Genomic DNA, 25,764 nt, shown 5'->3' with positions numbered 1-25,764 from the left:
TCTTAGAAAGCTGAAAGAAAATGTAAGGTAGAGATTAGAGCCAGACCTTACATACATTCAAGCGTTTCTATTTTTATGAACTATAGATAGGTTTTTCAAGTCCAGAATAGCATTTGTTGCTGAACAGACACTTCAATCACGCTGTAGACCCAAATAAACAATCCGGCATATAACAGTAAATACCTTGCTGTGTTCCAAACACCACAGGAGCTGTCACAGGACGAAGATGTGAATTCCTAAACCACTGAAGAAAGATGAATTTTCCACACAGCCGTGTCCTCTGTTTCTTCACATCTACCAGAGAGAATCACTAACCTCTTATCAAGCAAGGAAGACAATTTGTAGGGGATTTGAAAGCACGTCTCCAGTTGCGTCCATCCAGGATTTCAAGAATTAATCTCCCTCTAAGAGCAAATATTGCACCTGGGCTAAGATTCAACTGGAAAGTGGTTAAGTCAGCAACATGAAGCATTACCTAAGGAAGCCCAGATCGTCAGTGAAAAGGTCTACAATGTCATGCTCACATGCTTTGTAAGGACTAGAGACGTACATATACCAGGACAGCTACTCAAGGCAGCTTTATCCTAAAGCTCTGTCTCTATCTTCTCCTTCCTAGGGTTGCAAGCCATCCAGCCTAATAAGAAGCTGAAGAGACAAGAGTCATTTATGAAAAAAGAAGCTTATAAAAGCTCAAACTGAGTCTCTCTATAAATAGATGCCATTATGAAGGACTACCAAACATTGAGAACAATGTATTCTTCTCAAAATCACTAAGCAGTTTATCCATTATTGCTTCACCAGCATCCCATTGGCATGCTGATCCAAAACAATATGCTCCTAGCTACTACACCTCCCCTCTTTAATTTGTTTAGAGAGTGAGGCACAACATCCAAGATGTAAGACACACAAACAGAGACTCCAATCAATTTGGCTTTTCTGCTCATGAATGTCCCAAGAATAGCTTCCTACTCTCCGCTCCCACCCCATGAATTTGGTCTTGGTATTATGCACAAAAATGTGTGTAATTTTTGGCTTGCAAGCTGCACAAACAGCTGTAGCTTTCCTCCAGGCTGCATCTGTGAGTTTGATTAGAAAGATCACACAATATCCTCTCCACTTGCTGGCCTGAACAGCACCCTTCATCTCAGGCAGTCTTGAGTCACAAATCAAAGCTTGATTTTTGCAGTCGTCAACATTTGCCTGAATATAGTGGCCTGGGCACACAAATAATTAAAAAAAAAAAATTGAACACGAATGAGTGAGTGTTCCACAGCTCTTTCAGTGTTTTCCAATTTCCAGCAACATTTTATTAACTGGAGGTGGATTATTTGGAGACCTTAATCACTGCTGTGTTTAATCGACTCTGGCAAACACAAACCAGCCAGCCCCAAGCAGAGCAATTCTCATGTGCTTGTGTTGCTGAAGGAAAGACAGATCCTGATTGTGGGAATTAGAGAACACAACCCACAAAACCAACGTGTTCTATTCAGTCACACAGTGCAAAAGCAAAAAGGAGAAATCCGAGTTGTTTGAAGAGTTTGTGCTGCTGCCACTGGGGGATTATTAGTCCTTCTGGAGAGGAGCAAGCATTCCTGTGCTACATGCTGCTCCTCTGAGGGTACACGCACATTGCAAAGACCCTCAGGGCAGGCTGGAAGCAGCTTCTCTATAACACGAGCTTCCAAACGCACCGCACCTCGTGTCCGGAGAAAGACACCCACCCACCGACTCCCTCCCTAACCCACTTGAAGGGCAGCTCCACCTTCAGCAGCGGAACAGCGCGACAGGACCCCTGCACAGCAAGTACCTTTGTTTTCTCTTCTTCCCTCCGCAGGTTGAAGCAGAAAAGCAGGCAACACAAGTAAAGAAATAAACTATCACAACATTTTTTAAAAAGCTAAAATTGGTCACTAGAATTTCCTCCATACCTTGGTCCTAAGGAGTTTTAATCTAAAATGCTAAAGGTCTTGGCTAGCCAGCCATTATCCTCGAGTACTATTAACCTACTTTGTAACAGCATCAACAGGCAAAACAAAGCCCTTTGTTTAAGAATCTGTGTCCATGATGTAGAAAAAACAGAAGTATAGCAGCCTAAATTATAAACATTCTAAACCCACTCTGATCCGTCTCAGCAGAGCCTGCAGAGTTTTTATTACGTTAATCTCTCAATAATCTTTCATCATGCTGACTTGTCATTCAGCGATCTGCTTTTCCGCAGTAACCAAGGGCACCTGGACTCTTGGTAGGTGCCTTTTCAAGGACCTTCTCACACACTGAAGAGCTGAAGATGTTGCTTCATTATTCTGATGCAGGAACCAGAGCAGGAACCTTCAACAAGGGTCTTTGTGTTTCTCAAGAACTTGCAACTCCTGTCACTGGCTCAAATATTTAACAAGGTAGTAAAGTATCAAAGCAGAAAATGACTTCTATTTTCAGCAGTGCCTGAAATATAGATACTAATTTCCTCAATTCAGCAATTTATCCAAAACATCTAAGAACACATCAACCTTTTTTAGGATAGAGGCACTTGTTCGACTTCCTTCGGTCTCAAGGTGGTATTCCTGAAACAGGGCAAGACCAGGTTGTACCTGTGGGATGTCCAGCTTCAAGCTAAGAGCATTATCCTCTTTCCCCCTCTACACCAAATCCCACAGTGCGGCTGAACCCAAATCCACGCTTCATCAAGAAAACAGAGCACAGAAAACCCCATTTCAGGTTCCCTTCTTTGCTCATGCAGAGCAAGATCTCACACACAGACACACAAATAAATGAATCAGAGCATTGTGGGGTTTTAAAAGCAGAACACAGGTTTATTTACAATCAAGTATGGGCAGCTGAATAAATAAAAACTTTGCCCCATATGCTCTAACTCCCCTCTGAGAAAGTGTCTGAACACAAGGCCAGGTTAGAGAGACACCTGTTCTAGCAGCTGCCCTCTAATCCAGGCCCTCCAAAGAACACACTTCCTCAGTAGAACACTACCAGGAAAGAAGAAAATAAAGTGCAAATAAAAAGGCAATAAAACGCTGGTGGCTTGTCTTGAGGCCCAGACGATGTGGAAAGGTTTGGCTGAATGAAGTTTTGCCAGGTAGCTCATACCCAGCCATATTGTGGTTTCAGATGCTTGAACAGGGACAGAGCCAAGACACTGCTCCGTAGCACAGAGAGGGCTCCAGCGCCAACAAAAATATTGCACGTGTGCTCAAGAAGGGGGCAAGTGGCCTGGAATTGCCAGCACCAAAAGAATGGATTTGGGATTTAACCCAGCTTCTCCCCTGTGTTCTACTGACAGTCGCCAGGACAGGACGGATGAACAGAAAAAGGGACCAAACATCTACATTCTGGTACTGAAGTCACAGTATGACTACATTCCTTAGCACAGCAGCACACCAGAAGCTGAGCTTCTCTCTCCTCACACCCAGTAACCAAACTGCCTGTGGAATAAAAAGATTAAAAATCTCCTATTTTGTGATACCCAAGCTGTTGAAGGGCATTTTAACAAAAGGATGCAGAAGTCCTGAAGAAAGGACCATTTCCTTACAGACAGGTGAAACGGATACAAAGAGTTCACACGACAGTGCTGGAGAACCTGGGTCAGGATCGGAGCAGATCTGCATTGAGCTGGTGACTCAAAGGCAGAGCTGCCAGAGCCACGGCAGATTCTTTAAAAGCTGTTGCAACACTTCAGACTGTCCAGGACCTGTCCACGTTTCAGGATCTTCTCATCCCAAGCCTGAACTAGGCCACAAGAACAGAACACAGGAGACAGGACACGTATGAAGTCAGCATACACAGTAACCTCCATCCAACATTTCCAACTCAGAAGTGCTGTAAGTACATTTGTGTGACAGGGTATTTGGCACAGCTGTCTGGTGAGGAATCCTGCTAGTATCTTCAGCTCCACTCGGTGCAGAGATATCGCACGTAAAGGTGCGACTAAGTAGCATTCTCCATCCAGAACAGCTACTCCCTTGCCCAGTCTGAGTGCCACAGTGCAGCTACAGCCACAAGAAGTCTCTGACTCAGGCTCCTTCTCCATTGCTTTAGAACCTTCCTCTGGAAAGGGAAGCCCATGCACTTGTTAATATCCCCGCTGAGGATGGATCTGGGCTCAAGTCTCCGTTCTGTTCGTCCACGGACCAGAACCGCCACACACGGGGCGCAGGATGCTCTGCCTTTCGCCCTCCAGCCGGTCAAAATTCAGACCACAGGACAGCCTTGTTTCCTTTGTCCACACTGACCACGTGGGCACCCGCTGGCGACCACGCGACCGCATTGATAGGAGAACTGAAATGGAAGTCAGGGAGAAGTTTAACAGAAAAGCTAAATTCCAAAACAGCACTCAACACTGGAATGAAATATTATAGTACTCCGACCATCAAAGAAAAAGCACTTTCAGCCTCAGCCCTCAGGAGACTCCTGCTTTTAATAAGCCTAAGGGAGATACATTGAATATATTCTGAGGAGACTGTACTTTATTAGAATCATATTGCAGCTTAAGAAGTTGAACAATAACCTAATCTTAATTCAATCGAGGGAATACTGCCATGAATCCACAAAGCATGTGCATATTAAAAATTCTCACACACTCATATATATAAGTTGCAAAGCTGTACAATTCTTTCATAGCTCAGCAAGATTCACAACCCAGATCCCCATTTCAGACTGTATGGGCAGCTTCCCCTCACCTGTGATGCTTTGCCAGCATCCTCTCCAGCTTGCCAGTGAGCACATTCCAAATGTATAGGGCCCCATCAGCTGAACCAGCAGCAACATAGTTACCGTCAGGGCTACGAGAACAGAGAAGGTGCAGAAGGCAGAGAACAATTTTCAAGTCAGCAATTTATCAGCACACAACGTCATTCCACCTGCAACTTCCTAAGCAAGCAACTTGGCATTGAAGTCTTTTAAGAGTTACGTGCTACCAGCTGCTAACACTAAGACGTGAAAGCACTTTGAAATCGGAAAGCTTCCAAGACACTGGATCAACGTCTACAGATATACTCTGTCTTGAACCAGACATGACCTTGCGCAAACCACAAACTCTGCCCCCATTTTTCTACCTGTAAACAGGGACCATGCAGCCAACCATCAGGAATCACTCATGCTGGGGAAAGATTTATCAGGTATCTTGCTTATATCTGACCTTACCTGAACACAACTCTTGTCCAGTCAGAGCCGCATTTGAATCCCTGGGCACTGAAAGGAAGAATCATGTAAGTGTAAATTCATTTATAAGAAGATGGACTTCCAGGTTCTCACTAAAGAGCGTGGTAAGGATGTCTACTTGGTTCGGCATAAGCTCCAGTATCCCTTTGTAATTTCCCTTTGCATTTCTCTTACACCTTCCTCTCAATTACAGTTGAAGAAATTCTTTCCTTTAGGCCAAAGGCTCCTAAGTCAAGCTGTTTTCTTTAAAGAGGTAACTAAAAGATCCACCAGAGGAGATCTTTGCTGTTAGACTCCAGAGAACTTAGCTATCCATGTAGAAAAAAAAGGTTAGAAGACACTTTTCTCCATGGAGAAAACCGCAAAACACTCCAACACTAAGAGCGATCTGCAATCCGCAATTCTGAAATTCGTAACGTTCTGGTGGAGAACACACTCACCTGAATGTCTGCTTGACAGCACTAACCCGCAGATCAATGATCTTTAGCAGATCATCACGGGAACAGGTCAAAAGCTCTGTTCGCTCTGAGTTCAGGTCCAGAGCTGTGATTCTCCCAAGCAGCTCCAGTTCTTTTACGATGCTTTCAGTCCTAAAGACAAAGAAAGAAAGAAAGAAAAAAAAAAAAAAAAAAAATGAAGAGCAAACCAGGATCCAGAAGCCAAACTACTGTGTCAAAACTTTGACTTGTCCCAATATGGAAGAACAGAAAAAAAGATTATTGGTATATTCCTACATTTCAACTCTTTCCCAAGCTAGATCTCACTTTGTGGACATTTCCAGCCAATAGTTAGATACTACTTTCCTCAAAATCCCACCCTCTGAAAAACTAAACACTTAGAATGGCAAATACTGACCAATGCAAAATACTTACAAGAAAGCAGACTGCCTTTTCAGAAAAGAAACCAGATCCCTCCCCACAAAAAAATCTCAAACACCAAACAGCAATAAAAGCAATAACAGAAGTCTGTTTCAACAGCCTTCTGCAACATTTCTAACAGTCTCATTAACTTCCAAGCTCAGGAAGTTCCCCAGTTCAGGTTGTACTTGACAGCAATCCCATAACCATCCCTACACTACAAGCTCTCTTACAAGAGTTTTACCTGATGTCCCAGAAACGAATTTTCTTATCAAAATGTCCACTCATTACACATTGCTCAGTACATACGATGTCATTGCAGCTAGATCCTGCGAACACTGTTTTTATACCTAAAAATGACAAACCAATGGTGACATACTGAAATCTATACTGTACAAACAGATGAAAATAGAGACAGAAAATAATCACTGCACCACACACATACAGTTGCCCCACAGAGTAGCGTCCAAGGAGCACCACAGGGCAGACAAACTCTGTCTTAGAATAATCCTGATTTAAGTCTTCCACAACCTCTCTGTCCTTCTCAATCTCCTTTGCTGTGGCTAATATCCCTTTAAATGCCCCCACAACAGCTGCTTTACTTCCACTTTGTATTTAGACAACTATAATTTCCTACTATTAAACAACATGAAACTGTCTCCTTGACCTGTGTTTGCAGTCTAGGTATCAAGGTAACCTTGAATCTCAACTTCTCTGGCAGTGCAAGCAGGTTTAAGAGCCATCAACAGAAGAGCCCAGGAAACAAGGTGTTATTCTTAAAGAAAAATCTGGATCCTAGTGTTTCCTTTGTTTGAGATGCTGAAATTTTCCACTACATTTCCAAGAGACATTTCCATCCCCCCTCAGGGTTTAGAACTCCAAGTTTTTAGTGCAAGACTAAAATACCCACCGCCAGACCGGTAAACAAAGAACACTCACAGAACACAGCTGCTGTTAATGTAATAGCATTAACAGTGCTTCCTGCATGCACTTGATTTCTTATTCTTACTCCAGGTAACAGGCAGAAAGAATCCAATTACTTGAATAACAACAGAAGATGGCATGGCTGCTAGCTTTTGCTTTTTGAGACTAGCAATAAGGTGTAATAATCTGTTTTACATCAGACGTGCGTTTACATTCAGCAGAAACACAGAACGTGGATGAAAAGACAGAAGTTGGGTTTCCTTACAAACTTTGCTGCGGAGGTCCCAGAGCTTGAGAGTCCGGTCGTGACTTCCCGAAACAATGCGTGCATTGTCCAGCAAGAACTTGGCCGACAGAACTTTGCCGCTGTGACCTGTCAGGGTGTGCTGAGGACAAGAGATTTACATGGTAAAACTGCACAGTTCCGCTTGCTCCTTCCCTTCCAGCTTCCTAGTTCTGCTGTTTAACAACTCAAAGACAATCTTAAATCATAATTTACATGTGTACTGCATTGCTTGGAGAAAAAAAAAAAAATATCTGTTATTGTTAAACAGAGATTAACAGCAAGTAGGAGTGTGAAGTGGCACTGAGTTCAGCCTGAGGCTGGGAGCCACAGGTCACCTTTGGCTGCAGCTTCTCAAGCTACTCGGGGAACCTGTGAGTTCCCTTCCTGCTCCATGGACGGATGGCAACTGCAACACAGCCTTGCATGAACGATGAGCAGAAGGGGTTAAAGCATGCTGGAAATGGAAACTGTGCCTTCAGGTTTTTATAATGAGCCTCTCAAGGATACAACAGAGCATTTAGTCTCAACTGTTGTTACATCTTGAAGCCTGAAAGCTGAGACGAGCAGAGATTTCAGAAAAACTCCCTGCAGCAGTTTCCATAACTGAAGGGGGGAGGCTTTGCGGGGCTGAGAACATGAACCACATTCACTTCAAATTGCTCAATATTTACATACTAAATGACAAAAAAGATAATGACTGCCTGAAGTAAGAATTGTGAAAAAAACAGGAGAAAAATCTTTGTGTAATTTGATAGTCCTTTGAGTATTTAAAAATAAAAAAAATCTAACTATATACCAAAGCAATCTGGGCTTGGGAAACACAGAACAAAAACCCTTAAGAATGGAAAGGAATGGGAGCAAAGTTTGGAAATAAAGCAAATAGATACACAAACTCTGAAACAAACAAAAAAATTCCATAGAGACCACTTCATCTTAAGAAAGGACACAAATCCCAGAACGGAGGATCTAAACTTCCCCTCTACATCTCTCTCCTACTCTTGTTGCACAGTCATTATACACAGATATTTGCATTTAAGTAGGGAGTTCGTGGAAAAATTTACTGTGTTTTCAGCTTCACTGGCTCCTGCATATGACAAATCTGTATCACATACACTTGAAACAAAGAATGCACTATTTTATATCAGCAAACACTAAATGCACTCACTCAAAGCTGGTGACCATCAGAGACACCAAAAAATCACAGGAAGAAATTGTGAGGCCAGGTGGATGTTTGCAGGGATAACTAACTTTTTGTAGTGAGTAATCTATAGTCTGCTAAACTTTTATTCACTATAATTCACATCCTGTAGTAGGTTTTGCAGCCAAACAGAAGCTGCAGAAGAACTGATATTCTTCACTTCCCTAAACAAGACCTGACATCTCCACACTGAGAACTACCCAGGGAATTAAAACGCAACTGTAGGTTATAACCGATATGTGGAATGTCAGGAGATTCAGAACACCAAAGCAGCATCTTCCTAAAATTAGAAGTTGAGGAAAAATGTACATAGGAATGACCATAAAAAAAAAAAATCCACAGACCTCTTAGAAAGCTGAAAAGAAACTTTTCTTTTGGTCAGAGGTGAATCCTTCTTTAAACTAGAGCTAAGTGTTGGAGACGAATGCGAGTACAAAGGAGTTGTGAGGAATCTTTCAAAACACATTGAGAATGAAGTCCAGCACTTTCAGGCTTGCTGCCTTTCACAGTAAGGCAAAGGACTCCTCAAGAATGCTGCTCACCTCAAATTAAAACCAAATCCCTCTTTGTCTTCCACAAACTTCTTCAGCACTCCTCTCCTGGCACTAAAACATTGAAGTGGTTCTCCATAAACTCTAAGAAGCATTTAAACTTCCACAGAGGGGGATGCAAAAGCATATTGGATTTACATGGTAAGCTTCTGCTAACGGGAGGGCTGTATTGTGAAAATATGCAGTAACTGGAGTTTCCTGCAAGGCTGTGCAGAGATCAATACTGTATTTTAAATCTTGCTGTAAAGACCCTTAAGAGAAAAAGATCCTGTAAATGCCCAACTTCCAATATTGCCATGTCCCCACTAGACAGAATTGGAAATACAAGACACAAACTGCCAGAGCACTGTTTTGCCTTCAAGAGACTCACCCGCAATCGATTGTCATCAACCGTCCAGATTCTGCTGGCAAAGTCATTTGAAGCTGCTAAGAGGTACGAACCCTGTCAACACAAAATTAATTTAAAACTACTCCTGCAAGTCAATATGCAAATTAAACTCAAAGTATTACCAGTAAATCATTAAAACCATATTAGTGCTATGTTGCCGGAGGGGGGAAAAAAAAAGGAAAAAAAGGAAAGAAACAGTAAGAAACAGTAACATATACCAGTATGGAAAACTAGGCTAACATAACAACTTTCAAAAAGGCTACGGCTTTTTCTTCTCACCAAAATGTGACAGTGATTTTTGTAGAATCACAACTACAGATAAAGTACTAGTAAAAACCAGGCCAAAAAGGACATTCGCCTTTCCCTTCTGCTGCAGTGAGGAAATGGGTTCACCCTTACCTATTGTAGGGTATTTTCCTCTTTTTTTGATTTTTCACATCTACCTCCACTACTTAGATAGGCCTCAGAGTGGAATTAGCCCAACTCTTGTGATTTTCATTACAATTCTAACATTTTAAACCGAGATTCAAAAAACTAAACCTGTCCAAGGAGAAATAAATTGGCCTGTTCATGGCCTTAGGCTGAGGGTACTTCCAAGTCATGGATTATGGAGAATGGTCACCTGTCCAGTTCAAAAAGCTTTCCTAAATCCTTAAAGCCCATTAGCATCTCACCTCAGGAAGTTCTCACCTCAAATTTGTTCAAGCAAGTTGCCAAAAATCAGAAATAGTTTCTCCTGCAGATTAACAGCACCAGCAAATCTTTACTGAGCTGGTCAATGTCCAAAGAAGGGATCCTTTTGGGTGTGTATCAATAAAGTTTAGCACATAGAATCACTAAATGGAAGAAAAGATGACAGCTTCGCTCTGCTGCCTATGCAGTAAAGCACTGTGTTATGGGAGAGGTCTCAGCAGAAAAGTCAGATCACGTGTCTAGTTTTAACTGTCCAAGACCCCAGACTCCTTCAAGTAGGGCTGTTGGATGCTGAGCCCAGTCACGTCTCCAATACTTGAGGTTGACATGAACCGAGCACATCACGAGCTGTCAGCAAACACTCTGCCAGCCACACCATTGCTGTGCTGTGACTGGTGAGAAACTGCTGGGAGAAGGGGTCATGGAAGAGCAAGTCTTGGGGAAATCAGACCTTTTACTGTTCATCACAGACCTCGGCAGAGCACAGAAGGAAAACAACTTCACAGAAATAAAGCCTCAGTGTATTTGTGTCTTCTGTGCTGTTATGCCAGCTTTAGTGGGAAGCTGAATTTCCTACTTTAGACAAAGTCTGGTATATTTCATTGTAATTTTATCACAATAGCCCGTAACAGCCCACGTCTGAGCTGCATATCATCCTCTGAATTGTAAAAGAAAACGAGAATTACAGACTACAGTATATCAAATAAAGATCTTCTGGACAATTTTTAGCTATTTGCAGTTACTCTCATAAGTCTTTTAACTCATTTCTTCGGTAACTTTTCAAAGTGTAAGAATGAAAATTGATAGCAGATCACAACATAATTCAATTAATTCATTCCCAATCACAAACAGTGGATGTTGCACAGATACTCACCGCACTATCAAATTCTATGCTTGTAATCCCAGCATTACTACCCGAGAGGGAACCTTTAGGTTCACACCTATCTGCACAGAGAAAGACGAACAAAACTTAAGTAGTGGATTAGAACAGAAGCTGACACAAAGTGAACTATGAGTTTGTTTCGCATCCCACCATACCCCAAAGCAAAAAAATTTACCTCCCAAGACTTCCCAAAGCTTAACCCTCCGGTCCATGCCTCCTGTTGCTAGTAACCGGGAGCCGGGGCTGAACTGCACTGCGTTCACCTCCCCATCATGTGCGTCCTGAGGAGCAGGAGGAACAGAACAGCCACCCAAAATGGAATTAGCACAGACCCAAAATACACAGATTAGAAAGCTATAGAACTTAAAGGTTATACAGAACCACAGCTGTAGATCTTTCAGCAGTATATAGGAAACAAAGCCACAGACTGAAACTCTACTACAGTTGATGGTGTACAAACAGAGCAAAAAGGCTGACCCTTATCTAAAGAAAAAAACAAAAGCACATAAAGAAAAACATCAGCAAGGACTCAAACTGTCAGAAGCCTTAAAATGCTTCACAAGTATAGGCTTTAGAAGGTAAGGCTTTTAAGTTACACCAGAAAAAAAAAAAAGGAAACAAAAGAAAACAGTGACAGGTGATATGCTGTGGGAGGAAACTAACTTTTCATTTATCCATCTAGAGCCAGCCATGGAACATGATCCAACCGGCTCATACAACTACAGAACACTCAAGTCAGGCCTGAGTAGGAAAGACTGCTACAAAACAGCGTAACAGATTATAATGGTAATAATGTTACTTTGTATTGGTGATTAAGTAGTACCAGCACAGTTGTGAGGGCGCCTGCTCTCACAGAGAACTTGCATTTAAGCTGTGGTCCCTACCCACTGGTGCAGTGACACCCCTGCTTTCTCACAGCTTCATGTTTTAAAGCTTGTGTTGGCCACATAATAGTGATTCTTAACTTTTTAAAAGCTATGAGAGTTTTAAGATTCCTTCTCTTTTTTTCCTCTGTTAATTTCACACTACTTACTACTTACCCACACAGTATTAATACCACATTCTTAATTCATTGGCTGCATTCCTTTTAAGTATTTTCAGTAACTGCTCTTTCAAAATCAGTTTTTCTGGAACTTATTGCTTAAACTTGGTCTGCCAGCACATATTTAGGGGCCATCACATTTCAGAAGAGCTATTTAGAACAAAACCATTCAAAGGCCTTGCCTAGAAACTCTGCCCAAGAACAATGGCTGGAGCAACTGCCTTCTTCGCCTTCCCAAGCCTGTTCTACTCATCTCCCCAGCAGCATGCCTGGTCTGCTCCCCACATCTGCCAAACCTCTGGCCCAGAGTCCCCGCACTCATTCCTGGAATGCTCTGCTGGACCTGGACACGTCCTCACACTCCATTTGGGCTCCAAACACAGGAGCTAAAACGTAACACGGAGCATCTCCAGAAGGAACAGATGGATTCTCATGAAACAAGTAGGGACTTTTTCCTTCTCATACTGCAGGGCTCATCACACATCACCATATTGCCAAGACTGGGAGTCACCATAGCCTACTGTGGTTTGCCCCTCCACATGGGGAAGACAGGCTGCGCTGTTCTTGGAAGTTCAGAAGACATTACAGAAGAGCAAGAGAAAGGTGAAACCAACATAACCTCCTGCATTCTTTAAAACCTCCCATATACAGCCTTGTAATACCTAGCCAGTATGCCATCTGTTGCTCAACCTTGCTCGCTGTATATAGCCAGAGGAGGAGAGAGGTTGCAGCACACACTGCAGCCATCAACCCCTCCTCTGGTGCCCCGTTCAAGTCAGCTCCAGGCCCTCACTTAGGTTATGACCCTATTCTCACTTAAGTAACATTGCTACTCCCTCCACCCCACGACTTCCACTAGAGAAGATGATAACAGGACTGACTCCATGCTGCAGTGAGTGACTCCATTACACTGGATGAAAAATGTAAGTCATTTTATGTCCATGAAATATCCACATCCCAAACTGGAATGCCTGAGAAAGCTCAAGAGGAACGTTAAAACAAGTAGCTGCGTTACAAAGCAATTTACCACAATATCTTTAATTCAGAAGGCAATGTTCTTCATAGAAATTTAAGTTGGACCGTGCGAGGTCAAAAAAACACATAAAGGAGGTCTCAGATTGAAAACTTTAGATCACACACAACAAATGTAGACACCCCACTACGATGAGCTCCTCTTAACCAGTTCTGTTGGATGACATCCAGTGCCACAACTCCCTTCACTCTGGAGAACTGGAACTGAATCAATCCCAAATTGTCAGCAATCTCTTTCTCAATCATAGCTCTACTGTGGCATGACAGAACAGGGACTGCTGGGAGCCCAGAGGGTAATGGAGTGTAATTCCCCTGTGCCCTCAGACCTTTTACTTGTCATCATTGACCTCAGCAAGACACACATCAAGCATATTGGCTCTGAGAAGCTTTTGGGCTAAGAATTAAATGGGATGAACTATGTTACCAAATGCAGAATTCCTTCTTGTTTGGCAGCGTTAATGGAAAGAGTCTCAGGTTCTCAGTTCCCAGGACTGGCTTCCTCCAAAGACAGCAAAAGGAATAGTAACACTGAAAATTCCTTCTGTACTTACAAAGACACATATGGCAGTAGTGGGCACTCGCACTTCTTTGCTGGCACCTGGATGTGGCTCCACATTATCCTGGGGAGCAGGCAGCGAAGACAAAGAACGCCTCCTGAGATGAAACAGAGTACAATTATTTTAAAATGAGAATTGAACGCTCTTTCTCTCCAGCTCAGCCAAATCTGCACCTGTCACTTCACTACACTGCACAGCAATTAAAAAATGGGGGAAGGAGTTTTTAAACCTTCTTTTATCTCGTCTTTCAAAAATTACATTTGTCATATAGCACCACATCCACTTGTGGCTTTAGGTATTTGATAGAATACCAGTGACCTCACTTAGGATTTTTTTTTAATAGGAAAGAGAAATGTGGGAGTGATTGCAGCTGAGTTCAGTTGGAGAGACTACAACTCCATCATTATGTCTAGGGAGACCACATCCCAAGCAGCAAAATGCTCGTTCAAAAGCTCAGGCTGCACCATTTATGCAAAGATCATCCACCTAATGCAGGGCTTGACTTAGAAGGTCTGGCTCCACTCTGGATCCTAAGCACGGAACCCAACAACTTAAATAACCCTATTTAAGGAGCGACGTGCAGTGGAAAGTAAGAGCAAATTCCAGGTATGCTCTGCACAAAGAGGGGCTCATTGCCTCTCTAACTGTAGACAGTTTCTAGCCAGTGTTATCAACATTTGAAATCTAATGACGCAGCTGGGTTCCGTGTTATTTCAATGGAATACATTCACGTGCCGGACTAAGCGCGGATAATGTTTTCACCTGGCAGCATCAGAAGATTGATGTCCCAAAAGGGGAGACTCAGACAGACTGGAGGGAAAGGTCAGAGGCCAGCACACGGCAAGATGGAAGAAACAGGAAGTTGAGGAGAACAAAAAAAGAAAAAAAAAAGAAAGGCAGAAGCTAGAAGAAAGGCTGAAATTATTTGTTTGTATTCCCTGCATCACCAAGATTTTGGTGTACATTGAAACTAATATACAAAACAAAGAGGCGAAAGTGTTCTAACCTACCCAAAGATATTAGTGATAGAGTCCAGAAGGCCTCCAGCTGGCTGGGAGAGTCGCTTACTGAAGGAGGGGAGGACAGGTTTAAACCTTGTGAGCAGCTTCTCCACACAAAGATCAACACAAACATATTTCATAGCAACAAGTCTCTGGAAAGACTCCCTCCCCTGCAGACCCAGCCCGAAGACAGAAAACACCAAATGCAGGTATCAGTTCAAAAGTCACCAGAACTACTCAGAACACAATTTGTGAGTCAAGTTTCTTCAATTTCCCTCAACCTCCACCCTTTGAATTACTGGTTTTAGATATAACAGTGCCATGTCCAAAGTTTCAATCAACTCAATCCATGCTCTCATGTAACTACCTCTTACTTTCCACTCACTGCTATTTTAGAGGAAGAAAAGATGCATTTAATCTAGGTGAAGACATTTTCAGCACTTCAGCTAAATCAAAATACACAACCATTTGCAAAATCACATTGATATCTCGTGTAGTAACAGATATAATACAACAAGCATTGCAATACCTATTTTATTGTCTCTTGTTTTAAACCTTTGTTTTTTTATGACTAGATGCAGATTTTTCAGACACTAGTTTAATTTATTTAGAACAGCAAATGAAAACCAAAGCATATCTAAAGCATTGTAACAGAGAACCCAGCACATGAGTTTCGTACTGCTCTGGTAGAAGCACTAAACTGCGTTCCAGCTGAAGGCAAGTAAAAACTGTAATATTCCCAACATTGTTCCAACTCTTACATCTCTCATTCTTTCTCAATGACATGATACAAAAATCTCTTGATCTACAAACCTGGATGTTCGGCTGATGGTTCTCACTGGAGATGTCTCCTCAGCTGCGTCAGAGGTTTCATCTGCCAGCACTTCGATATCGTCATCCCTGCTGAAGTGAGAGAAAACACACCGTTGTCAATGAGCTGGAGCTTCCCAGGGAAACCACCCGCTGATGTGCATGAACTGAACAGCCGACACAGTTCCAGAGTCTGTCGGTGCCTGCACCCAACCCACATCTAGGGGCGTCGTAACGTATGTAAATCCAGACAACACAAACACTGATCTGTCACTGCAAGAGATACCACATTCAATATATAATGCCTGAAAACAAGTGAATGCAGCACCTAAACTCCATTTTTTTCCTTTCCAGCTGCCAACTACACTCTTCACTGACAACAGGGTTGGATTCTCCCCTGATGCTGACAGGCATCCTTTCTAGATTCCCTTTACTACAGGCATTGTATTTCAGCTTGGAGCATTAGAAGGACCTATCACATGTGAGCAAAACAGTGCTACAGAGTGAACTACAGGTGCTGGAACAGTTACAGAACAGCAAAAACATGAGTTATTGCAACCCCAAATATAGGTGATATCCTATTTTCACAGCACCTTTTTTGCTCTTCTGAACCAAGGAAGTATTAGGAAAAAAAAAAAAAAGCATAAGAGTTTGAATTTTCCTTTGTCATCCCCAAAGACATCTGGGTACTTCCTATACTGTTGTACTTCAGGTGCTGCTCCGTAAGTACAAGGGATGTTGTTTTGCTACATTTCACTCTCAAGTGTTGGTGAACAACTGAACAGCAGGAGTGTGAGGTTCCAATATCTACACCATAAATTAATTCAGCTAAACTACTCAGCTAATGTTAAAAGGTTTTGTTCCCATTAGTCATCATGGGCTCTGACAGTCTAATATTTTTTCCTTCAATTATGATTTTTCCTCCACTACTGATTTTGCAGGATAAACTATTTTTAAACACACACTATTAACCTGATGCCATTTGACTGCAGAAAGTTTAAATTCAGCATTTAAGTTGGAATAAACCAATTCCTGCCATCAGATAACACTCAGCTGCAAAAGAATTGATGGGAACACTTTTAATCTCTCATTCCAGAATACAGCTGCACTTTAAGTTCTAAGATTTTGGAGGACAGTATATATGTAAAGGGCTGATACTTCAATAAAAGACTCTCAAATTTTGCTGATATTTTTTTTTTAATCTAAAGTTTGAGCTATTAAAACTGTATGAAGCAAAAAAAACTTTCCATGTGAACTTAACATATTTTTGAAGCGAATATAAACACCAAAGCACACACCTTGAAATGCTGCAATTTTCCCCTTCAGTAAGCAGCATGTTTATACAATACAAACCCTCTAAAACTACGAAACCAAAAAGAACAAATCAAAAACACCTCTGAAGCAGAGTTCGAGCAATTTACAGAAGCAATTATTTTTTATACTTTTTTAAAAAAAACAAGCGATTTTAACCTCTCAGTGTCTCAAGTACTTATGAAACACTGAGACCATCATGCCCATCAAATCAGGAAGCAAAATATTCAAGCTGTTGTGCTACAGCCACCTCTGAGCTCAGCTCCAAGGTAGGAAGGTCTCATTTTAGGAAATGGGGAGGAAGAAGCTTAACATGGGAGGTGGATACAGACATTACATGTGTTTCCCCTCTCAGAGCAACACTATTTATTGAAGAGTTTAATATTCTAAAATATCTCATGTGCACTGAGATCAAATAACCAGAGCAGACACATTGCTCCTATCATGTGTAAGGACACACAGCGCAGAGACCTCATGGGACTCCATGATGCTAATTTGATGATAACAGACATCAAGAAAAAGCCCACACACTGCTCTGGCACTGTGCTCCAAGGACTGTCTCAGCTGTTTCCAATGCAGCAGGTGTAGTTTTTCTGGATTTGGCTGACACAAGCGCCAATAACCTTACTAGCCTGGTGCAAAGCACCTCTACCATCAACTGCCTGCTTCAGTCAGCTGATTAAATATCACCCAGAAATAAATATCGCAGTGAATATCCATGTACTGCTGCTGAAGAGAACACACGACTAAAGGTATTTATCTCAGGCTTGACAGTAACTCCACATCTATCTATTTTTTTCCCTATAGAAATCTCTCCCAGTATGGAAGTGATCAATACACTTCTACCCACCTTAACTCACTAAGTTCATACGGGAAATCTCTGGTCACACATATTTATACCCTAACACTTAAAAAGTAGGCATCTCAAGAGTATATTGTGCCATGATTAAAGGACCACTTTAAAGACCAAAGGCACCATATAACGAATGTTTTAATGCTGAGATAAGTATATTCACCATATGAAGTATTCTTAGGACTTTTAGTCCAAGCATCTACTTTTAGTCATAACACAGCTCCTCCTGGAAGTTTGAGCAGGGAGCATTACTGTACATTTCTGACTTTACAACAAAGTTTAAACAGTCCTCTACTTCACCAAATTTAGAAATGACAAAGACACTATTTATCATGCATCTGCATAAAACTGAAGCATGAAGTGATGAAGTAGACTGTAAATCAAGACAACTTACGGTTCAACAGGCAGGGGTTCTTTGGCAGCTTCTGCCAGCTCCTTCTGCAGCCTGGCTTGTCGTCTCCTAAGAAAAGGAAAATGAGGCTACTTAAATAAAAAACTTCCTTAAAGCCATTCTGAAAAAAATCAGACCACTTCCCTAATTTTATCCTGCTTTTCAAGATACTTGGTGCAGGAGAGGCAGTTTTCTTGCTATGGATAGTGAAGGACAAGCTCAATTAAGTGAGACAATAAGGTGAAGTGAACCTATGGCCCTTTATGACCCATATGAATGTGGATTTGCGTGAAGTGCAAAAACTTGCTAAAAATAACTATTATGTTAGTAAAAATAATGCAAAACTGGCAAGTACTATGAGACTTGTCTTATAGCTCTTAGTCTCCAAGTATTGTTAGTTTGCATGTTAAGCCAAAGTAATTCAGAAGAAAAATAATTATATTGCAAGGAAAAAAAAAGTACAAACTAATTTTTTTCCAAGTTATACACAGTTCAGTCTCATAGCAGCTTCCCCTTTTAGCAGAATGCAAAATACACTTAAATTGGTTAAGTGAAAAAAGCACAAAACTAGGAGCAGTATCAAGACACGATATGAACAAGAGAAGTCCAGCTCCAGTACCAGCAAAAAAACCCAGTTTCTATCTGATTTATGATCTTTAGGCCATAGTTAAATGTTGCTCAAGAAACAAAAGAACATGTTTTATTCATTTAAAAGACAGGAATGTTTTCACAAAGCATCTGTCTGTTTTGGCCAAAAGAGGGAACACCAAGTTCTCGACTCCCATTGTGTTGTGCAAGAATACAGACATCTCCAAGATCACAACTAAATCTGGTTTTATCCTATGCACTCAAAAGAATTCAAAAATACATTGGGAAGTAGTTTATCAACTAGAGGTCAATCTCACCTTGAATCCTTTTCATTTTCTGCATTCAAACGATTGGCTTCTTGTGCTTTCTCTGCCATCCAACGCGAGACCAGCTCCTGGTTGTCTTCAGTAGTTTTCCTCAGTTTCTCCTCCAAGGCGTTGAAGGTGATCTGGAGAGCGTCATACTCATCTTTCAGCGTCTGATTAGCTCGTTCCAGATCTTGCAGTTTGCTACGCAATTCCTGGCACTCTGTTTCCAGTTCAGAGATCTTTTGCAAATACTCTGCAATCCTAGAACAGCACAAAAATACACAAAACAATGAGGATGTCCTTTGGGATCTACACCATCCACCATTGTGCTATTTGTATAATGCCCAGTGAAGGAATTTTTTAGCCCACAGCTTGGACTCCTAGAGAGTATTATAAAACTAAAGAACCACTTAAACAGAAGTCTGAGTCTCATATCAATCACACAGATGAAACAGTTCCTACTCACTTTGCTTCATTCATCTGCATCTCTTTGTCCTTCTGCTGCATTTGGTTATTCAGATCAATTACAGACTGCGCCAGCTACAGGGAAGAGAAAATGACATTACAAAATGCAGAGATGCCAGCTGGATAACACGCACTGAGGGTACCCACCCATCTAACATCACAAGCAGGATACATGCCTTTCAGGTCTTTCACAGCCTTCTATACAGATCTGATTACTGCCCCTATCGCACAGGTCGTTAAATCAGGGAATCTACTTTCAAATACAAGTTGTTCAAAAAGATATTGACCTTCGATATCTCACTCCCTTCCCTCAAGAGGTTTCTTTGATAAAAATCACATCAAACAGAACACATATAACACATAAAATTTTTTAAAGTTGTGGAAAAATCAATAAAGAAACTAAAAATTGCCAATTAAGCAAACAGACATATAAGCACTAACAACCAAATCCTCCTGTTATGCCCAGGACAGCTGTTACAGGAGGCATGCAGCTCACATATTGCAAACACAGGCTTCAATAAGAGTTCCCCCACAAAGAAAGTTGCTGGTGGAGTCTCTATCAGCGTAGGAAAGAGAGGGACAGAGCCTGGGCTGCCAGGGAGTGGGAAGATGGGGTGGATGGCTCAGGATACCAGGCTGGGAAGAAGAAACTTCCACTGCTTTGACTACTCAGTGCACACCTCCCATAGACAGCTGCTTCCTCTTTGAAAAACTCAGAATTACTGATGCTGGAGCTTCCCCACAACTCCAGCGAGGTGTGAGAATGACAACGTTTTCCAGGTCACACCCACCATCTCCCTGTGAAAGTGTGCAGTACCATTCAGGTAATTGCTCCTGGACTCATCTAATCCACTGCTGTGGTTTTTAAAAACGCAGTTCTGCCAATCCACACACTTCCAGAAAAACAAAACAAAAAAGACAACAACAAAACCCCCCAGACAGCAGCTTTTCCTCTCTTCCAGGCCCAAGTCTCATAACCTACAGGACTCCTGGGCTCCCTCCTGCATCTACACAGCAGAACCAGAACTCCCATTTCAGTCTAACACTATGGCACTTTCAACTTTTGCTTGTGCTTGTTTATTTTGTTCACTCTTTTATAGCAGAGGTCCTGCAAATTGAGAGAGACAAATGAAACCACACACAGCCACCTATTGTCTCACTCATTCAAAGTCTTTTCAATGTGGAACTAGTGGTGATGTACAGCTCTGTAAACGGGTTAAGTTCTTTCCTCCTCTAATAAATACAGTTAAAAACGTATTCATGAAAAACAAAATTAAGAACTTCCTAAAAATCATACTATGCTGTCAATGTAAGCTCTTATCGCCTGGCTGACAGTTTTAAAGACGAACTGTCTCTGGTTTATTTTAATCATCAACATGAGGAGCTTAAAAAGGATGTACGTGAAATGAGGAACAAATGATGATGAATAAGCTTGGTAAAACTAAGGTCACATTCACAAAGGGTCACATATGGACCATCCAGAACCCAAGAGGAATTTCTGACCTCGCCACGTTTCTTGTGCAGCTCTGTCAGCTCTTCTTGATGCTTTATCTTCAGCTGTGCCAGTTCCTGCAACTGAGCGTCATTCCATGTGCCATCATGTCCTGGACTGGAGTTGGAGAGAGAGGAAGAAGAGATGTCACAAACCAGAAGCCAATTGCTCCTGTGCCTTTCACCATTTTGTCTCAGGACAAACTCCCTTGGATTTCCTATACGACATCAGAGATACAGGTTACTCCTAATGAACTAAACCACAGGTAGCTCCCTCACAACACACTCCTCACCAACCAAAATGCCTTTATATAGTACTGGAAAAATACTGAGGACTCTATTCACCTTTCTGTACCTTTCTAAATGCAAATGGAAGATAACTAGTCTTAGCTTAAATTTGCACAAGACAGCTGAATCTTAAAATTACATCCTCCAAATTCTGGAAGAATTACAAATATTTCACCACCTCAAATTTGTTTTGGTGGGAGCTGGCAGACCGTGAAGATGCCAGATGTCTGGAGACAGAATAACACAGAGCACAGAACCAAAAGCCAAGAATCAACAGGTATGTTCCCAGGCCCTTGGGTTTATAGTCCTAGGTGCTACAAGCACCTCCAATGTTCCAAATATATTCTAGCCTTTATTGTGTAAAGGTTTGGGGATGTTTTTTAATTGTGCTTTACAGCACATACGTGACATAATCTGGAATTTCTACATGCCAGAAGAACACACATATCGCCCCCTAAACAACTACCACTGTAACATTTATCACATCTTTGAAAGCAGAGAGACAGAAGTCAAGTTTTTTAAAGCATACACACACGTATACATATCACACAGAATTCCAGCTTTTAAAAATAATAATTTTAAGTTCATCACTATTATACCAGACAGAACAAGGTAACTGCAAGCATCCATTTCTGCAGCCATTCTGTGTTATAGTAGTCCAGTGGGAAACAGACAATGCATTCAAAAGCTGAAAGGTCTTGTATCAGTATCAGTAACTTAATGTTCTTCTCAAAAACAAACAATGGAACAACACCTCAGTGAACTAACACTGTACTAGAAGACACTGCATATCCGAAAAACTGTGTCCCAACAGACAGGAAGCCAAGTCCTGTGGTAATGTCCAATAACTCTGGCCATACACACATCTACAGCCAAAACTAGATACTCCTCCTTGGCCTTAAGGTAATTAAAAGCATTTTCTCAGCTATCTAGGATTAGGGAATCCATTCTGTTTCAAAAACTTGTCAGATACTGAGGACAGTATCAAAGTTCAGCTTAGTATTTACTTTGAAGATGCTGTCTCTGTGCATTTCTTCGCATTCACATCTACTCCGGCCTCATCTCTTACAGTGGGTGTTCAACCAGAATCAGATTCCCACAAACTAAAGATGCCTCAGGGCAACTGCAGTCACCAAGAAAGCCGTTGAGAACTTTCACACAGGTGTTAGCTCAAGCCTGCTGGCCAAATGCTGATCCTTTACCTGACATTCCTGTAAAATCAGGAATTCCTCTTTCCTTACTAGCAATAGTAGACAATAGCCTTAACTATATTTATTTGGTTTGAATCCAAATTAGAGATGCATATTCAGTTTTGCATTATATCACAAAAAGAGCTTCAACAGAGGAAGCCATTCCTACATAAGAAGGAAATTCTGAGCTACTGTGGATCCAAACACCAACAGAATAAGCAGCATGACCCATCCCTGCTGCACTACAGTGCTACTCCCAGATTAGAGAGGAAGTTTCCTAAAAAAATCCTGCTGAAAGCACACAAAAGGCACATTCACTTTAGCATATGGTGGTTATTTAAAACTGATGCTTCACAGTTATGATTTTCTCTATTCTTCCCTTCTGTGTGATAACATAGATTAGAAGAAACTAAGATGTGGCGTCTTCCCTGCAATGCTTATATGATTGGACAATTTCAGAGTCAGATCATAATCACTAGGAACTGACACCAGGCAAACACTAGCAGCATTACAAGGCAAGCAGATCAGAGGCAGAAGCTCGTTCTGCTCCACCTCCACACCCTGAGTTTGTGATAAATTAATTTCTGTCCACAACTCGGTCTGATCTTTCTGCATTGCGTACCCTAAACATATTGCAACTTTATCACATGTTTAGAATTAGTTATCATTTATTTTTAGCTCAACAGATTTCCCAGTTTGCTTCATTTCACTTTACTGTAGTAACCTAGAAGTTGTTTGTGCAATTCATCAAACTGGTTTAGGTTACAGTGTGTGTGACAGACAGCTGACTGACAGAAAAGGAATTTTAAATACCTGATCTCATGTCTGCTCTGCATGTCATATTTTTCTGCTTGAAGCTTATCAGCCAGCACCGCATGAAGGTCCGACTTCTCCAGTAGCTTGTTATCTGAAAGGGCAAAAAGCACAAGTAAGAAGATAACCAAAAAGGAAAACCAGATACTCGTCCTCTTCTTCCACCAGCTAAGATCCATTATCTTTAGTTATTCTGACACAACCAAACATTAGGTGCGCCTCCACCACACTAGTGCGTGCTCCTCTTTGACGCCAGCAGGCTAAGGCAGCGTTCAGCCACAAATCTAAGAATTCCTCATTAACCAGGCTGCTGTGTGCGACTGGTCTTAGGAAAGCTGAATCGAGAGGCTGCTTGAGCATATTGCTATCTGCTGAAACAGAAGCAGTTCAAAGTCCAGACTCTTTATAGCCCCTCAAGTGATAGCAACAAGCCATGGCTGCCAGAGAACGGGTCACATCCAGCACCGCACTGAGCCCTGCCAAGGTTTACTTGCTTCTCCCCCCAAAACATGGGGCACCCCAGCGTGAGCAGTGTCCGGTGACCCTCTTGCCATCCGCTCCTGTCACAGCTCAGGCAGCAGAGGGACGCGCAAGCGCTGCAGGGAAAGCACTGGCCCCTGAACAGCTCCAATTTTTACAAAAGATCGCGAATACGATCAATAGCACTACTGTTCTCAATCCCACAAACATCTGTGCGGAAACTGCAAAGACAATTCAGACACTGAATCACTGTCCGGAGCACAAACGCATTTTAGCCCGTGAGGGAATAAAAGAAGCAATTACTTATTTTCCTCAATAATGGAAAACCTCCAGTTTCCCTCAGTTTTAACAAACATGTCCCGACCGGTCTCCTGACGCCGCCACACGCGAGGCCTCGCGGGCCCTTTCCCCCGCACTGTCCCAGAGGAGGGGGAAGGGAAGCGGCCCCGCCGCGGCCACTCACACTGCGCGATGATCTCCTCGAAGGCCTGCCGCTGCAGCCGGTCCCGCCGCCGCAGCTCCGCCGCGATGTGCCGCTTCCAGGGGGGGAACCCGGCGGCGCGCAGCCCCGACGCCATCTCCGCGGCGCGGCGGGAAAGGGCAGCGGGGGCGAGCGCCGCCCGGGCCGCAGCCCGCGAGGGGCGGCCGAGGGGAGGCGGGCGGGAGGCGGCGGGAGGCCGGTGCCCGGCGGGGCGAGCGCGGCGGCGGGGAGCGCTCCCTCAGAGCCGGGGCCCGGCCCGCAGCCGCCGCCCCACGCCCGCCACGGCGCCGCGGCCGCGCTCCGTCAGGGGCCCTCGCCCCTCAGCGGCGCACCGCAACGGCGACAGCGGCCGCCCCGCCGCTGCCTGGCGCCGCCCTCCTTCCCTCCCTCCCCCGCTAACCCCACGGCCCTCGCCCTCGCACCGGGCAGCGCCGCGGCGAGGCCGCGCTGCAAGCGCAGGGTCGGGCTCCACCGCCGGGCAGGCGGGAGGGCACCCTTCTGAGGAGAGGGGACCTCGCACCAGCGCCATTTTGTGTTCCCTCCCGGAAGCGCGTCCCGGCGCTGCCGCCATCTTGAGAGCGGCAAGCTCCGCCGTCCAGCCCCCGCCGCCATCTTAGGAGGGCGCTGCCCAGCCCTGTGGAGGCGCATGCGCGGGGCCCCTGTCGTCCCTGGGGCGACGGCCGCAGCGCTAAAGATTCATCGAAATGTTTTATTTGGAAAAGACCTTTAAGATCATCCAGTCCAACCATTAACCAGACACTGCCAAGTCCACCGCTACCCCATGACCCTAAGCCCACATCTACAGGTCTGCCCAACCCCTCCAGGGATGGTGACTCCACCTCAGCCCTGGGCAGCCTGTTCCAGTGCCCCACAGCCCTTTCTGGGGAGAATTTTTTCCTAATGTCCAACCTAAACCTCCTCTGGAAAAACCTGAGGCCATTTCCTCCCATCCTACTGCTTCTTACTGGGAAGACCAACACCCTCCATGCTATAATTAAATAAGTTGATACAATTAATACAGCTTTTTCCTTTCCAGTGATGGAAGGGTGGAGAGAGCCAGGGGTTCACCAGGATCTCCTGTTGTAAAACGGGGGATGAAAAGGACACCGTTTCAGAAAGCGTGACTCATAATACACATAAATAGCTTCCCTCAAACAATGACAAAAGCTTGTTGTGTCACCTGGCAGAGCCAAAAAGTACGTGACACTTTGATGGGGCTTCAGTGAAACAAAAGGTGCACGTGTGGCACTCGGGGCAGGTGCTGGCTTGCCAGCCATGACTGACGTTCACACCTTTGTATAATAATTACTGTGAACAAGCACTAAATACTTACTAAAAGCTACACAGCTAGCAGAAGGGTGATGTACCGCATCGCCTAAACCAGAGCGACCTGCAATAAGTATTTGTCGGGTGAGTTTTGTAGTAGTTGTTTTTCCCAAATCTCCACCACAAGACGACCTCCAGTTCCAGCAGCACATACGGACCATCAGTGATGAAGCTTCACTGAGTTCTGCAGCTGTTTAGGGAGGGTTGTTGTGAAACGAAGTGCAGTTTGGGGGTTTTAGTTAGAATTACTTTGAAAAATTATTTGGAATATAAACTACAAGGGCAGCCTTCACTGCACTAGCACATCCTGTCCAGCATCAGAACAAACCACGCGCTCTCTGGCAAATGTAAAAATCCCTAACAGCTTGCTTCATTGCTTCACTTTTAA

At 43.1% G+C, this 25,764-nt stretch overlaps 1 protein-coding gene across 4 annotated transcripts; it reads right to left on the bottom strand.

Annotated features, from left to right (window-relative positions):
* Positions 1-2,662: 2,662 nt before the first annotated feature.
* Positions 2,663-24,414, bottom strand: ATG16L1 (autophagy related 16 like 1). Of its 4 annotated transcripts, none has more exons than XM_080349756.1 (18): positions 24,033-24,414; positions 23,090-23,183; positions 20,811-20,916; positions 19,309-19,382; positions 18,852-19,103; positions 17,950-18,015; positions 15,395-15,484; positions 14,591-14,647; positions 13,575-13,677; positions 11,125-11,230; positions 10,941-11,011; positions 9,356-9,427; positions 7,216-7,336; positions 6,271-6,376; positions 5,610-5,759; positions 5,152-5,199; positions 4,689-4,790; positions 2,663-4,287 (listed from the first exon to the last, which is right to left on the bottom strand). In XM_080349756.1, the coding sequence occupies exons 1-18, from the start codon at positions 24,145-24,147 to the stop codon at positions 4,194-4,196; spliced, it is 1,827 nt and encodes a 608-aa protein (XP_080205882.1). In that variant the 5' UTR covers positions 24,148-24,414; the 3' UTR covers positions 2,663-4,193. The 4 variants fall into 4 exon arrangements, with proteins under 4 accessions (XP_080205882.1, XP_080205879.1, XP_080205880.1 ...); XM_080349753.1 differs by having other exon boundaries at positions 15,395-15,481; XM_080349754.1 differs by lacking the exon at positions 14,591-14,647.
* Between the last annotated feature and the right edge of the window lie 1,350 nt (positions 24,415-25,764).

The sequence above is a fragment of the Nesoenas mayeri genome (genome assembly GCF_963082525.1).
Source record: "Nesoenas mayeri genome assembly, chromosome: 9".
Lineage (NCBI taxonomy): Eukaryota > Metazoa > Chordata > Aves > Columbiformes > Columbidae > Nesoenas > Nesoenas mayeri.
Note: the sequence above shows the minus strand (reverse complement) of the source record. Positions and strands in the feature narration are given on the sequence as shown.